Source organism: Cygnus olor, chromosome 2 (assembly GCF_009769625.2).
Source record: "Cygnus olor isolate bCygOlo1 chromosome 2, bCygOlo1.pri.v2, whole genome shotgun sequence".
NCBI lineage: Eukaryota > Metazoa > Chordata > Aves > Anseriformes > Anatidae > Cygnus > Cygnus olor.
This window is the reverse complement of record NC_049170.1, coordinates 81387522-81404651: the sequence shown is the minus strand read 5'-3', so window position 1 is coordinate 81404651 and position 17130 is coordinate 81387522. Positions and strand designations below refer to the sequence as shown.

At 39.6% G+C, this 17130-nt stretch overlaps 1 protein-coding gene across 2 annotated transcripts in view; it reads right to left on the bottom strand.

Moving 5' to 3' along the window:
- GMDS (GDP-mannose 4,6-dehydratase) overlaps positions 1–17130 on the bottom strand; it is a 413573-nt gene that overhangs the window by 73992 nt on the left and 322451 nt on the right. For both annotated transcript variants that reach the window (XM_040547996.1, XM_040547995.1), the window contains exons 8-9: positions 9181–9299; positions 169–265 (exon numbers count right to left, since the gene is read on the bottom strand). In XM_040547996.1, coding sequence (XP_040403930.1) covers positions 169–265; positions 9181–9299 — 216 coding nt within the window. The remainder of the gene's footprint in view (positions 1–168; positions 266–9180; positions 9300–17130) is intronic.

Here is a 17130-nt window from a genome sequence, read left to right as displayed (position 1 = left end):
AGGTAGCTGGCTGCAAGGGGGCCGACAAGCAGGCTAATTTAGAGTTCTAAAAGCTGGCAGCAGGAGTGCAATTAAGCCGTTTTCACAGACTGCTAGCCAAATGCAGCAATTTATTGGCTGAGTGATTGGATTATTCATTTGCAAAGCTAAGAGAGGGCATTTTCTTACCACTTCAGTTGGCCTGTAGTACTTGTGATTGACTGTCACATGAATCTTGCCAGTCTCTTTGCATCGCCCTACTTCATTTTCATTCTTCCCTTCCCACCTGTAAAGAAGATAAACATTTAATCAACCCATAATTACTTTAGTGCTCTGATCTTACCAACATTTGGCCTGCTTTCATTTACTTGAGGCTGGTGTCAATTCTCCCTGCAGGACAGTATAAACTCATTAGCTATAGGAACAAAGGCAGAGTTCAGACTTGAATGGAGCAACAATGGCTTTTGAAGTCTCTTTGTTTTGGTTTTTGATTCAGTGGAAGGTCTAAAATACAGGACTTCCAAATTAAACACATAATGTGAGGGGAAAATAAAACATCCCAATTTCAGAATGTTTCATGTATCTTCAAATAAATATGACAGTGAGCCTTTTCATTTGTGGATTGGTTCAAAGTTGCTTAAAATGGTTCTTAAAATATTTTTAATTCTTGTATTTTAGCCAATAGTTTCAGGAACACTTTAATCTGTTAATTTTATGGAAGTGAAGCTCTGTTTGAATAGCATTAAGCTGCATAATCTAATTTGTGCTTAACTAGGAAAAACAAAACAAAAACAGTTCTTGAATTTTCAGTCCTAGCTTGACATGGCGCTTCACATACATGTACTGTAAACAATACTCACTACCTGCGAGCTTACAGTCAGCTCCTTTGTCTAAATTAGTTTCATATGTGTTGAACAGCTTGCAATTTGCTATAATTTATGTGATCTGGTTCTGCCCTGGACTACTTGCTTAGTAACTGTCCTGTTCGAAAATTTTGGGCTGAGTATGGCAGCTGAACAGGCACAGTTTGATGAGTGAGTGGCTCTGCCTTTGCAACAGGCAGACTGCAGACAGAAACCCTGAGGACAATGCTCCCTCTCAAAACAAATGTTTCCGATGAAACATTTGGGAACATACATTGATGTCGCAAAACTAATTCACCGAACTTACAAAATCCAGAGTTATGATTGAAACCCTACCTGCTCCTTGCTTTTTGCCTCTAAGTATATCACGGGGCTCTGAACCAGCTTGCCACAAAAACACGGTGATGAAATCCTTTACTTTTTTGTGTTCAAGTAAAATCTATGTAATTTAAATCAGCACTGTGATTTAGACTATTTAGCCTCAGTCATCAGCAATGAAAGAAAACTGCCCCTTGCCTCCCACTTACTAATTGTACTGCCAGTTCTTGGGATTTTGCCACAGATTTGATTTTTCTTTGCTCCCCTGCCCTCCCCCCCAGGCTCCTAGAAGAATTTAATTCTTTGACAATTTCAGCCTTCATTTTTGGGTTTCTAGCCCCAAGGGCTACGGAGGAAAATTTGAAAATGTGACCTCTGTGTACCCATGAAGGTTAAAACACCAAAAAGCAGAAGGAAATACCAAATATGTATTATTACTAGTTTTTAAATCCCATATTTTTTTTAAGCGAAACTCATGACTTTTGGATGACTAGCAAAGCCTGTAGGATGCTTGATACTGGGAACACTTTACATTGAAATAATTTCCAACAGATAATAGCCATGGTGAAGTCAGCTGTAGATAGTCATGACATGATGCTAAAGATGATTTATAACTTAAATTTTCTTCCTTTCTCTTTCACAGTTGCTCTGTTTGAAGCCTGCACTGTAAAGTTTCCATTCAGAAGCCAAAACTAACATTAGTCCCTCCCTTTAAAGGGCAGAGGGTAAAAATGTGCAGGACTCAAATGAGCTTAATAGAAAACTAACCGTCACCAGTAAAACAACAGGAAGTGCTTAGATCAGGAGACGTCAGTTGTTGTTGGAGGTCACTGAACAGAGAACCCCATTTAACACCCAACAGTCTCCAGAAGGCTCGACCCAGCCAGTAAAGACTCACTTAATGTCACTATCGAAGTTATATAACAATAGAAATAACTTAAGAAGAAAGCTCCACCCGTTCTGTTCAGCCTGGCAATGTGAAAAGTTCACAAGGAAAAAAGTAATTCTCATTGTGAACAAAGTAGAACTTGATAGCAGCACTTTTAATTATTCCTGGCACCTCCACGCTCCCAGCTGGGGACACCATAGTGCTGATAAAAGGGATTGTGCTGGGGCCAACCCGACACCAGGAGCAAGGCATCCAATTAGCTAACCAACTCCCTCTCCCCTCTTCTTTTAACAACAAAGAAGGGGAAAAAATCCCACCCAAAACACCAACAAACCCCTTAATTTGTAGTCAAACTGCAGTCAGAATTGTTTACTGGAGAATGTAAGGCCAGACTATCCTGAAGCATGAGCATGGTCAAAGAGGCATGGGGAATCCTCACGTTGTTGTGGTTTTAGATATCTCCAGCCACAAGGACTACTGGGTTTTCTGCTTCCTACGGCCCAAGTGGGCAAGAAAACAGCCTTGTATACCTTGGGGAAAATGCAATGGGACCCTGGCTAAAGAAAGTTTGGCTAACTGGGGCTGGGCTAAATTCAAGGAGGATGGCGTACTGTAGGCTTTTGACCAAAGGCTGGTCCTGGAGCCTGCAGGCAACGGGCCTCTACATCAGCCACGCGCCAGACTGGTCTGTACCTAGAGGAGGATGCATGAGACCATGCTCCCTGCTACTGCCAAGGGAGCTTGATGCCTTCTGCATCCACGCTGCCACGGTGAGCACCTCACTGTTGGAGATGGGTACTCTGGGATTGCTTAGGACAAAAAGCAGTGCCAGCTCCCGTAGATACCACTACTATTACCGGCCTCAGAAGTTTCCATAGATCTAAGAAATTCATATTTCAAATACACGCACAAGTTCACTTGTGTAAAAGGTTCTTCGCCTCAAGAACTCTCTAGAGGAATGGAATGCATTTAATTCAAAGCTAATTTCATATCTGCAAATCACTACTGTTTTAATACTTATTACCAGATGTAATGAATGTTCCTTTTCCTCTTTGACTCTGGAGATGTCAATTATTTTCCATTTCCTACAACTATCCCGTAAGACAGCACGCTTCAAGCTATGAAAACATCAACAGGTACAGAGGACTTTCTGAGGACGAAATGCTGGGGCACTCGGTGGGATATGAGGAGGGCAGGGAGTGACCTGGGGGAGCCAGGTTAATCAGTGTGTGGCAGGAATAGCACTGCAAAGGACCAAAAGGTCCAAATGGCTGGGACTGAATAGCAAACAAGACAAAGTGTGTGCATTTTTGAGGTGGCCACGAAATCAACTGCAAATGAAACCTTTCAAAAAGCACAGATATGCAACTCGCGTGTGCATTTCATCCTCTCACTTAATCTTTACAGAGAGGCACAACTAAGAGCATTTTACAAAGTATTCAGAATCATTAGCAGCTAAAGACTTCCAGCCTCTATATGGGAAAAAAAAAAAAAAAAAAAGAACAAAAACCCACAACTATCACACCTTAAAAATCAAATATATGCCAATATAAAATATTTTCACATTTGAAACCAAACAATAAATTGCTTAAAAGTGACTTCTTAGGAAAGTTTTGCTCATTCTCCACAGCTAATGTCAACACTATTTGTGTGGGCTTTGCATATTTGTGACCTGATGGCCAATACACATGATTACAGAGCGGTTCATCTGTCCTGTTGCTTTATAAACAGCAAAACTGACACCATACAACAGACCGCTGATGTCTCTTGCAAGTAATCTCTTGTAGAGAAATTTTCAATATGACTCTCTGGAAGTTCCTTTGCTACCAACTCAAGTTCTGATGCGACAAAGCATTGAAGGGCACTGGGATTGCTTAACTGCTATCTCGTGCTTAGATCTAAGAAGAAGTATACTACCATACAGGGATGTACTTAAACATTTGCTCTAATGCTCTTATGATTCTGGTCCTCAGTGGTTGTTCGCTCAAGAAACACAGTTAAAACATTGGTATTAAATTCCCAGCATTGCCAAGCTCAAGTTTCAGAAACCTAAATTGTGAATCCCCACATTCTGAATCTTTGGGAAAGAATACTTGCTATGTGGCCTATTTTTTGGTTTCTTTTTTTTTTTTTTTCAGTGTGTTGGAAATCTTTTAAAGTTCTTCCCCCTTTGCTGGAAAATGTGAAAGTTGGCGATAATGCTTCATTTTAACAAGGTTTTTGTTCACAAGATTTTTTTTTCTCCAAGTAATTAATGCTTCTGTGAAAATCAAAAGGTTCTGGAAAGAAAAGATTTAGTTTCAAGTAAGTTACATTACTGTCAATTTGCAAGAAAAATATATTAATAAGATCTAGAAATGAAGCTTTGAAATTTTCAGAATGTTTTTCCCTTCGGAATGGCATTAAAAATATTTTAACATTATTCTTTCTTTAATAGGACTTTTGAACAGAAACAAAACATTACAGCTGACCTGGAATCAGATATTTTTCCAAACTGCATTTGTGAGAATTAATTTCATCCCATTTGGGGGAAAAAATATGGAATATGAAACATCACACTTAATTTTCACCCTGCCTTCATACAGGAGAAACTCTCATACCTCACAATGTACAAAATCAGATATCAAATTGTTAGTCTTCAAACTTGAGTTCTGAAACAGTTATTAGATCTGACAAAGATAAAAGCTTAAATCAATAAGAAAGTAAAAGTGTCTTCTCAGATACTAAGAGTTAATTCTCTGGCTGAATTGGGTTAAATGCCTCCTGAAAACAGACAGTTAACAATGAGAAGAGCGAAAAAAAGGGTACAGTCTCAAGTGAGGGCTTTGCCTTGTGCATTCTTCACTGGCCTGGCTGGGCTGCTTTCCCCAATCACTCATCCAAATATCTCTAATTTACTTATGAGATTCTCTTCCCTTCCTCCTCATTTGAATGCTTCTGATTTTCCTGAGCTGTTAAATACAATGCACAGCACCGCCAGACAGCAATGTTTGGTGGGCAAAAGCCAGACCTGAGTGCAGCAGCTGTTTAGATGATGACTTTTTGATGATGATGATTACTTACAAAAGTCCTTCAAATCTCACATGTTTCTGTGACCCTGACTTCCATTGTAAGGTAGAAAGAAAAAAAGAAACAAAAACTTCTTTTCTGTCAGTTCAACCTTCACTGTCACTGAAGAGGCTACCGCTTTAGTTCTGCTAGTATTTCACCCCATTAGACCTTACAGCTTATCTGCAAACTTCTCCTTTTTGGGGTGATCTTTTTTTTAGAAGACCAATTGGCATGCTAGTTAAGATAAAATTTGAGTGTACAGCCAAATGACTGGAGTAAAATATTCATTTTTCCCAAATTAATTCTGATTCTGGAAGCAATGAATATTTCTGTAACAAATGTGCATGTATTTTTATTTTAATAAAAAACACAATAAATCTTTCCAGTGCTAGAACTTTTTTTTTTTTTTTTTTTGACATTGCAGACAGCAGTCTTCGTAGCACTCTGCAAAGAACTCTGAGTGCTGTAGTGGTTTCGGGCTATCTTCGCAATCCTGTTCTAATTTAATAAGATTAATGACAGAAAATTAGTCAAGACAAGCGTTTGCCTGTTTCGTTTACCCTGCTGTAGTTCAAATTATAGGCGGGAAGTGTTTCCCCCAAGTACTACTTAATTAGTAATAAGTAGCAGGGAAAGTAAAAGAAAAAAAAAAGTGTAATCCTTACAGGGCGAAAATATTTGTAGCTCTGAGGCTTTCCTGTTAGTACAAAGGGCTGGATTTGAATGATTCAGAGGATTATAAAAATATAATTTCAAATTTCTCCCTCGAAAAAGAAGTGTTAGAGGGAAAAAACGTACAGTGTACAGAAACCTCTGTGTACACTTCACAGTCAATTTCAGAGGGGAATCAGTCAGTCTTATTGCAGCTGTACATTTCATTACTTACAAAAATGTAGTAAAGTTTCTCTGTCTTTCATTTTGGCAAGAAGATATAGTCCTGACATGTGCTAATGACTGGCTTTGACAGAGTATTATGTTATCTTTTTGGAAAGACTTTTTAGGCTGCCCTGGAAGTTCAGCTGTAGAAGTTAATGTGAATTGTTTGGAAGAAAAAAAAAATAAAAAATATATTTTTACTTGGTCGGTGGGGCAATCAGGATTGCTTTTCTTCCCATTTTCTACTGCAATATCAAGATGTGACAGCTAAGATGCTGTTACATTTGCAACATTTCCTGTCAAAGCACAAAGTAGGGTTGGTAAGTCCCTGCACACATTCCCAGTGTTTGCAGTTGTGTTATGAGCTCTGTCAATTGCTGCTTGCCCTTACATCTTTTCTGGGCATTTTCTCCATCATTCTGTTGATTTTGAAAGGTGTATCGTATTGCCATACTGGGAAGCTGTGCCATCACTTACAAAAGTGGAAAAAACTGCTGGAAATTTCCCAGATAAATTTTTGGGATTACAAAAGTTCCTAACGCCTGCAAAAAAAGCAACAACCCCAAAACAACACATCCAAACTTTCAGGATGGGAGATTGAAGGAAAGCAGCCATTCTTGCATGAACTCATTTAGCAACTCTGGTGCAATGTCCTTAGGTGCCTCGTCATAAATTGTAAAGAAACAGATCAATGGGACTCCCCAGTGGGGTCCCACAACACTAAAGGGGAGGATTTTGCTGCCAGGCTACTCCCTGAAGAAGATATATCCAAACGGGAGGAGGTGGGAGTTGAAAGCCCTTGGGGATTTCAAGGAATGTGAAAGGTTACCAGCTGCCCAGCCAAGAAGACAGCAAGGGTAAGGAGAGTGTGTAAAGCATGGGCCAGGCTGACATCTACAAAAATTATGGAGGTTCTTAACAAAACTTTCCAAATCCTTAAAAATGCTCTACATCTAACACAATTTGAAAGATGACTGATGGCTATAGGATGGTAGTAGGTCAGTTGTGACACCATCCCCATCCATGGAGCAGGGGAAATAAACAGCCTGAAGCGTCACCTCAGCTGTACAAATATGTACAGCTATTTACACAACACCCATAAATGGCTTAAGAAGTTAATAACATATTCACAGTGAAGAAAAATTTCAAAAGAACCATGATGATTACCAGCCTAAGCCCTGTTTCTAAAGCGGTTTGGAGACTCAGGCTCCTAAAAATCCATGTCACTAGATGTCATGCGAATTCTTACACAATTTTTGAAAATTACTTTTTTTAATTAAAAAAAAATGTGAATATGCCTTTGCACACAGAGAATACCTGCCCAACCTCATCAGCGGGAGTAATACTGTAAAGTTTCCCCAAAAGTGAAACTTAAGAGTGATTGATTCAGTACAAACACTGAATGCACTAATCGCCACCATGAATGATACACAGTCCACCACATGAAAACATATATGAGTAAAAAAATTTTAAAAAGAGACAAAAAAAATTGTGTATTTGGACCAACTAAATCTAAAATAAGCATTTAGGATCCTATCTATAACCAAAGCTATTCATAAGTACTTTCACTTGTATTTGAGTAATTGTTGTTCTTTTATTTTGGTTTTCTCGAGAGTTTAATTTACTTTCTGAAAAATACATGCTGATTTGTAAGCCTTGGGACACGCTGAGATTTCTTTGGCTAATACCAGAGCAGGGAGCTTAATTTTAAGCTAACAGCTAAATGTATTGGTGTCAAAAGAAACTGCAGTGACGAGAACATCTGCAAAAAAAGGCATTCAGCTAGGCACTGGCCTATACATCTTGGTTTCTAATTTTATGTAATCAAAAAAAAAAACAACCACACCACCACAAACTACCACCAACAAATATTTGTTCTTCCTTTTGCAAACAGCACTGGACAGGCAAAAAAGTTCTTGATATCACAAGAATTCTTATTTATATGGAACAAGTGCATCTACAGCATATCAATTTCAATGCTTATTAGGAAGAATTAGCTTATAAACATAAGAAGCAAAAGTATAGAAAAAGGGGAAGAGCTCCTGCTCTGATATAAACATAAGGGACAATGAGTGATCAAAAAGGGACATCTCACAGTGAAGAGATGTTAAAAATACGGGGAGAAACTTATTCCCAAAATTGAACATTTGGGCTTGAAATTCTATTTATATAGTCTCTCTCTCCCTTTATCATTTTTTTTTTCTGGAAGTTGATGCCAAAAATTGAAACCAGACTAAAAACTCATTGAGGAGAAAATGTTATTACCTCCCCAGCCACTCACTGGCTGTTCAAATAATATTGTATATATCTGTGCACTTCTGCATATTTATTGAATTTGTTAAGTTTTTGTTCCCAAGTAAAACTTATTGGCCCTGTCAAAAGTTCACCAGCTGCACAAGTGACTTTGATGGCCAGAGGAACAGCCCTGGCGCTAGCGTCATGGAAGAGCCTGTGGCTTTCCTCTCCCTTTTCCAGCTGAGATCGGTATGTTGATGCATGGGGCCCAGAGAAGATACAGAAGGAGGGAAATTGAAAAAATAATAAACAATAAAAATATAAATTACGGAAAGCGCTCACTAAGCCATCCTGGTTTTATTATATGGCCTTGAGAAGGAATTCTGTATTTTCAATCAAACTATGTGGAATATGCATTGTAAACATTCTGCACCCACTGCTCAACATTTTTATGGCTTGGTAGGAGAAGAGCTAGCAGGAATGCAGAGTGAGTTGCTACATAATCCTTGTGGAATGGCTGATGGGCTGTCATGTGGAAAGAACAGGGTTGGCAGGTGTCATTTCTTGAGACTGCAGAGGATGGGAACAGAACTGCAGGGATATCTGGGATCTGGGGGAACAAAATGGAGAATTGGGTAGAAAACTCCATTTGCAGCAGGGTAATGAAAAACACCCTGTTACTAACATCTTTGAACAGGCATCTGCCCCCACGAAGGGGAATGAATGGGAGAACAGCAAATGAAGATTTGGAATCAGAAATGAAGATGTACCCTCCTACAACTTTCCCTTACGGTCAACACTGGACATATCCACTGTAGCAGTCGTTTATGTCCTAAAACTCTCATGCTAGAGAGTAGAAAGTAAGGGCAAAAAAATAGAGGAGTATAGAGAAATAATGTTTCATGACACAGCAAATGCAAAAGGCTAGAAGTGTTCAAGCTGTGGCTACTGCCTCATGTTCATACTTACACAATGGTTTTCCCAATGTGCTTAAATGACTTCTCCACAAATTCACGGACGCTGTGGACCTCCCCAGTGGCTATGACGAAGTCCTCTGGCTCATCCGTTTGCAGCATCAGCCACATGGCCTGCGGGAAGACAAATAAAGTCAGATTCAGTGCATATGTAAGTGGCCTCTCTGGTACATGATATTATATTGCTGCATTTTAGATTTGGAGATAACACATACACACACACCCCTAGCTAGGGAAGTTAGCACTTTCCTAACATGGTGGCTATTCAGTGCAACTTTGACAAGAGTTCAATTATTGCTTATTATGGAAAACAATGCTGTATTTGATATTCAATTTGTTTCACAGCAGGGATTTCTGCAGGGGAGACTTCAATATGTTTACTTTTGAACACTGAGACTTGGTTTAGCGCTCAAAAGCATGGATTCACTTACTTAAAACACTGCATGAATTGACATAGATATGGGGAAGAGAACGATATTTTGTAAGGTTTCCATCCAGAGCACTATTATCTGTTTGTCATAGAATGATGGCAAACACTAAATCATGAAAATATAGGTCTTTTTGTTTTTTTCTTCTGTCATGTTTGTTTTGGCTAAATAGGGATTTTAATTATGAATATGTAATTTAAAAAGTAACTAAGAATAGTTAACAGTGTATTTGACCAAATTAATCTGTTTTTCCTGCTGAATATGCACTGAATATTATGTATTACAGCACTGCAGCAGAAACCTTTTCTTTTGACACAAGAACACAGAAAATACTGATAGAAAAGTGAAACAACCATTAACATTTCTCTTTCAGAGAACCATTTGGGCAGCAGTGACAAAGATCACAACAGCTTTTGAAGCACAACTTCATGGGACTACCAACATTTTTGCATTTCAGGGGGCACACTTACTTCCCACAGCAGTATCTTTCAGAGTCCCTTCCCACAAACACAGTGAGCACCATTATTTGGGTGACCAGCTAAATCAACAAGAAAGCAGGAAAGCAGATGGAAAGAGAGGTGCACAAAGACACATGTGACTTGTCTGAGGTATCATGGCAGGTACATTTCAGTTTTCTGATGCCTAAGACACTGTTCTAGCCACTAGAATACTGCCTAGGAGCTATAGGTGGACAGAATAATTATTACTTTAGATCAATCAAAATGACGTAAACACTTCATTTCCTTTAGAAAGGAAAAGGGAATACCTGTACAGTATGATCCTCATTTAATAAATAACCAGAAAAGGAAAACAAAATAATTCAACTTTCTCTCCATATGGTAAAAAGGACTGTCATCTTCTCACAGTGTAATCCACAGCACTATTTGCATTGACCTTTTCACATCAGCCTTAAAGAAAACAACTTTAGTAGGTCCCTTGATGGTAGTGGATACTCTGCAAATCAGATTAATAAAAGCTTTGGGACAGCTCAGTTTCTCTTGGTACATACCACCTGAAATACTCAATCCCCCCCCCCCCCCCCCCCCCCCCTTAATAAATCAGTGTCCAGCATAGCAAGGCAATGCATTCTGCTTAAATGGTTCTATTTGCAAGTCATTTTTCTTCCCGGTTATTATTTTATGCATCTTCCAAAGTTTTGACAAGATTTTATTAACATGTTCCTTTTGAACCTTTTTGCTTCTTGAACGTGCATGGCAAGCTGGGTTTTAGGCAACTGCTGTGTAAGTCCTTGACATTAATTGTGCTTTAGGGATATGACCTGCTGGGCAGGACAATGGCAGCAACTTTATTTTTCCTTTCCAGGGTTGAACATCCTAGCCAATGACGCAGAAATATCCAACTGGCTGATGAAACTCCTCTTGTGGGGAGGAGATGTCTTAACTCGTATCTCTTGTATTAGCTTTCTTGGAACGCTGGCATTTCCCTGCTGATTTGAGAGGTCGCGGTAAATTGCTGAAGCCTGTTTCTTCATGACTGGACAAACTTGCAGGATTCTCAGTGGTAACAACCTCATGGGAAGGTAAAACTTTAAATAAGTAATTGATAGTTCTGGTTCTCCTAGCCTAATCCCTTATTTCACAGACCATTTTACATTAAGCAGCCCTGAAAACAACAAGCCTCCTCGCATGCAAAGGCACTTTTTGAGTGAAAAAGGATTTCCAGGATTAGACAACCAGTCAGTCAGTCAACAATTATAATGGTTCTCCTCCTGACTTTAGTGGATATTTGCTGTACATAATGAATCCAAGGTCTGCCCCCGTTTTTGTTGGAATTGCATGCAGCACAGCTGGCAGAGATGTAACAACCAAACCTCATTTATTGGTAAAAATTCCCCCTGCCTCAAATGCTACGTAGGTTGACCTAGTATGCTATATTAGCACAAGGATCTGCTATTCACTATGCACTTCTGTAAAGTAGTATTAATATGCCTAAGTAAGATCAGGATCAGACTTATGACATTTTTTTGCCATCCTTCCACTTTTAAACACCTCAATACTGGGACTCATTGACACAATCTTAGTGCAGGCTCTTACGCTGAGACTTTCTACAAGCCAGTGAGTATTTCAAATATTTCTACATTGATTTTGTCTATTAATATAAAAGTGTCAGAACTTCGTCCTTCTTTACTTTAAAACATGTATTACATTGAAGGCAACAGCTACAAAATACTAACAAAACCCCAGCCTCTAACAATTGGCCCCACCAGGTTTTACATGTTTGGACGTACCGACTCTTGTCTACCATTTCAAACAGCAAGCAATCGCTGTTCTAGAAATACAACTTTAACTACAGTAAATCTCTAGAGGACCAACTTAGCAACAGCCAAACAATGCAGATACAGTTGCTAAAAGCAATTTTTGCCTCAACTCCTACCAGGAAAGAATGTTTAGATTAATGATTACTTGAGAATCTATCGCTGCTGGTTCTTTTATTTTTTCTGGCATTCACAATTGTTGGAACTTAGAATTATCTCAATCAAATCAGGTATGAACAAAATCAACATGCTTAAAATTACAAACAAAGTAAGCGATAGTTGTGTTTTGCTTTGAGGAAGGTGACCAAATGCTCTCGCTTTGAATGGGTCTGCACGAACAGCCCATAAAAGAATGCAAAGGCAGGCCAGAGGATAGAAAATTTTTGACCACACTCCACATTCGGATCTTCATTTCCACAGGTAGAGCCTGTGGAACCAATGTGAAATCTGTGTGCACGCAGGCGGTAGCTACACGCTTTCCCTACAGTAAGTGCCAGGAATGTGCTTCCCCCACATCAGACTAATAAAGGCCCTTGACCTATCAATTCCTAGGCATTTCCTCCAAGGGTTCATATTGTACCAGTCTCCAGGCTGAGAACGAGAGGAAAGGGGGAGATACAGCTCCAGGTTTATTTGTCATTACTGAATGGCTTACTGGTTTTAACAGAGGGGAAAAGCTTTGTTTAAATTTCCACTGAAAGTAATTAATGGTTATTGACTGGTAAATGAAGAACAGGTGACACTCTGAATTAGAAGATAAATGATCTCATGTTCTAGCGTGATAATGGGTTAGTAATTGCTACAAAGCCCCAGCCTAGTGCGTCCCATCATAATGCTAGATCATGTCCAGAACACAAAGGCCTCTGTGTGAGAGGTATTCAGCCATTCACCTCCTTATACAGCTGTGGAGTGATTTGGTCCATTTATTCTCTGATGGACTGCACGACTGAGGCAAAAGTTCACCCATTCTCACCTTCCTGTTCACATGCTGAACCACATGACCCATGACATGGCTGAACTGGGATAAAAACATTGCCCAGCTTTGGCTGGGCTATCTTTTAACCGTCACCAGGTCGTATATATTTTAGGAATTTTTGCAGTGCAGCAACAGAGAATCATGGATTTTCCTATCCTTCTCTGTTAAGGCTGTTGTGGATGGGCTGACAGCAAGTCAAGAAATTACTCCTGCCACCCTCTCCCTAATTTTTAGCTTGATCCCGTTAACAAAATGCGAGCAAATGCTGAAAAGGAGGAGAAAAGTACTATGGAAACAATTCAGTCTTCATCTCTCTTAAAATAACACTGCTCCTTTAATGGCAAATGTAACGAAACATATTTTTCATATTTGAACTCTTTTTGGCTCTGGTCTAGTGACTCACAAAGTCTAAAGGCAATACTATGTCATTTACATTTAAAGACAGAAACCCAACTGGAGAGAGATACGTAGCAAGTCTAGCAAGCGGACACACTTTTATGATTATGTGGACTAGGATATCTATTCTGCATGCCTGAACTACAGCTTCTGCCAAAATCTTTCCTCTTTCATCTTTCCCTCTTCTGTATATAAACCCCTGCCAGCATTAAGCACCATTTTCAAGCAACGTATCCAAAACATGAACCAGTCTTTTCCCTGTCCAAATTTCTTAGCTTACACAGCATTTGCACCTGGGCTAGAAAAGGGGAAAACCCAATATGGACTAATACAGCCCCCCTATAGATACATTCTGTGCATGCCACTGCCATTATGGTTGCGATGTGTCTGCTTGTCTTGAGCATCTGGAGTATGTTGAAGCTGTGTTTCACCATTAACTTCCAGCCCAGCATCGCAGTGAGAAAACATTTATTAACTGGGCTGTCATCCATGGATAACAAAGACTTGATAGCTGAGGTTATGTTTAACTCTATTTGATACTTTTCTTTCACTGTCCACTCTAATACTGTATATTGTTAAAATGGGATCAGTAATCAGATATCTGTATTTAAGAGAAAAAACAAATACAAATCCAACTTTCTGAGGTTTTAAAGTACAACCGATGATTTCTGCTCTAGAAATAAAAGTTGATTTTTCAAGAGAATGAGTAAAGCTTTTTCTTACATCTCATCTGACGCCAGACCCAAAACAGATATGACTGAATGTGATACACATTTGGAGACTGACTATGTGATAAATGGAAAATATTCTTGTTGGTACTATTACTATTGCCTCACACTGCTACTGAGCATTTTTTCCAAGTCCTATAATGTCAAAAAAAACGTTTCATACGTACTTCTAAGTATTATGCAGAGAGACTTCCTTGTATTTGACACAAACACACACACAAAATTAAACCAAAGCAGTAACGTTTACTTTAGGAGACAGAACAGATAGTTGCAGCCTGATGCTGGGTGCATTGTCCGTGTGTTGCAGAGACAAAGGAGCAGCGACTGGTGAATGTCTAGCTCTACTTACTTATCACTTGCAGAGGCCATGGGTTACCTCAAGGCTGTCAACAATTAGGGAGCAATTTCTGACTAAGTCAGAAAACATTACCACCCAGAGAGACCCAAGAGTACATTATCACCATTTATAGAAATTCTCTCTTTACAGTATTCCATACTCTATTGTCTAGAAGTGGGCAGAGGAATTCAGTGGGTTGGACATGGTACTCTCTAGTGATCCCAAACCTAGCTATCCTGCTGGGGTCACCACTGAGAAGGAGAATTGAGCAGTTTGGGCCAAAGCATGATGAGCCTTTACATGGACGTGGCAGCAAGGAGAACCTTCTCCCCATATGGCGAGCACAAAGGCCTGGCACGACTGCTGTTCCTGCATGCATCATGAGGGACTACTCCCTTTGCGCCACAAAAGACAAGGCTATTTTATCACCTCCCTCACTGCATTGTCCCAGCTCAGTTGCACTGGCATGGAGCGGAGCTGCTCGGCATCTTCCGCGCTGTGCGACATGGGGAGATGTCGTGCCCACACGCTTCCTGCCTGCCTGGATGTGAAGCAGTTCCAGATGCCATCGCCTGGCTCCTCCTGACACAATCCAGCTGACTGGCTGTGGTTTCTCACGCTGCTACAAAAATGGCCACTATTGAGGACTGCGCCTTAGAAAAGTGAGACTGGGGACATCGACTCAGGTCTCTGAACCCTAGCTGACTTCCAGTTTATCTATTTATTTACTTTTGGAGGGGCAGGGAAGGAAGAAGTGGTGCTACACTGGCTGAGTCACCCGTATCTGATTGACTTCTGCAACTGTTAAAAGCATAGGTGTGTACTGGGTGTACCCGATAGGCATGAGAGTGTGTTATATAAGGAGATTATATAAAGAGATGGTGATACGTACACATAGTACACAACAGACTGAAAAGAATATCCTTACACGTATTTGGTACACAATAGGGGAATGGCACGCATGGCTGAAAAACACTAATGAAGCTCAAGTGCAGCAGCAAAAAAAAGTCTTCTGATCAGAGTAAAGTAAAAAGCTTCCGCCTGAAAGCCAGTATGATCCCATGGGCATGGGATCCCGTTGGGCATGATCCCATGCTCCCTACCACAATGGGAGTTCAGTCTAAGTAATGACTATTGCTTTAGTACTTGTTTCTGACAACGTTATAAGGCAAGCACGGCAGTGAGACTGCTGCCAAAGAAAACCACAGGGATGTGCTGCCAGGCATGCTGATACTCCCAAGAAACCAGTGACAGCAGGAATATGGGAGCATGCATAATCAATGTATTCCTATGCTCCTGTTCCTGAAATACAACCCTTTTCATTCAGTTAATCAAAATATAAAGGTGCACACCCAATAAGAAACTTACTACACTGTTAACAGTTTGCATTTGAAAGAAGAAATGTCGATGCCCATCATTGCAACAAGGGTGATGCTTTTCATAATCTCAGCTCTCTCCAAAAACCCACAGCAGGAGAAATACTGACAAAGAGGCGCGGGATGCATGCCTCTTCCTTTTCCTGAAGAGTAATCATTCTGTTTTCTCAGATCGCCAATAATCACAGCATCAGTGCAAGAGCTGCGGCTCAGGGAACCTCCATTCATGAAAAAGCCCCTCTGAACACCATTTAAGTATCTATCAGATCTCATCAGGTTAAATACATTTTGATATGCTTCTTCCTTAACAGTGTAATGCTGAACATAAGGACTCCAATGTCTGTGTACAAAGCTTTCCTTCAGTGTTGTCCTTTCTACTCACGAAGAGGAGACATTGAGTGCTTATGACATGGCAGCTGCTTCCATTCAGAAAAGAGATGTTTGCAAACCATAGACAGTTACATCACTGACTAAAAGGTATAAAATGAGAACAGACTCAAGATGAACCCATTTTCCTCTGAGAGCAAAAACACCTCAATTGATAAAAAACAATGAGAAATTTACTTTAAGAATCCCAAGACAGTAAACAAACAACAAAAGTCTCTTTTACTGATATACACGTTAGAAGTCTCCTAGGCTACAGTCACAGAGATAATACATTGCAACTCGTTTTATAAACTTTCTCACAGACTTTCGAAGTCGCAATTGATAAATTGCCCCAGAAGCCGTCTGAAGCATGCTTGCTGATTTAGTCAAATCATATGGTTTGGCTTTAGAGATGAACTTGTTCAGAGTTGAACTGTGCTCTGTTCCATGATTTTTTTTTCTTTCAAGTTAAAAGGGTATGGTTGATATATTTAAAGATAATAATCTAACAATTATAAAGTTACTAAGATAATAAAACACCTGATAATCTTTGTGGAACATCTTGAATGAAAACAATATCAATGTCTTCTGAAACAAAAGCCCTCACATCTGTAGGAAATACTAGGAAATACTGTCTAACTTTTCTCTTGTAAGCAGATAGCCCAATTGTTTTACAGATCCCAGTGAGGACTCATGAAACTTTAGTAGGCAGTTTTATTAATAAAGACCACAAGAATTATAATCCAGATAAACTTTAAAGGTCTCCCTTCCCTGTTAGCACAACACGATGTTTCTCATAGGCACCTCAGGTGATCAGTTGAACAAAAAGTTCTTACTGTGTTATCAAAAACTAAATTACTGCCTTTTTTCTTTTCTTGTGTCACCCAGTGTCAAAATATTGTTCTTTCAATACATGGGAGCATTTGTATACATTTTTATAGCCGAACTTTAGTTGCTAGCTGGAGGCAAAAAGAAACAGTAAAGCTGCTTGTTGGGAAACCTCACCAACAATGAAAATTAATATAGTCTTCTTTTCCTGCCAAAAAATTTTGAACAGATTTTT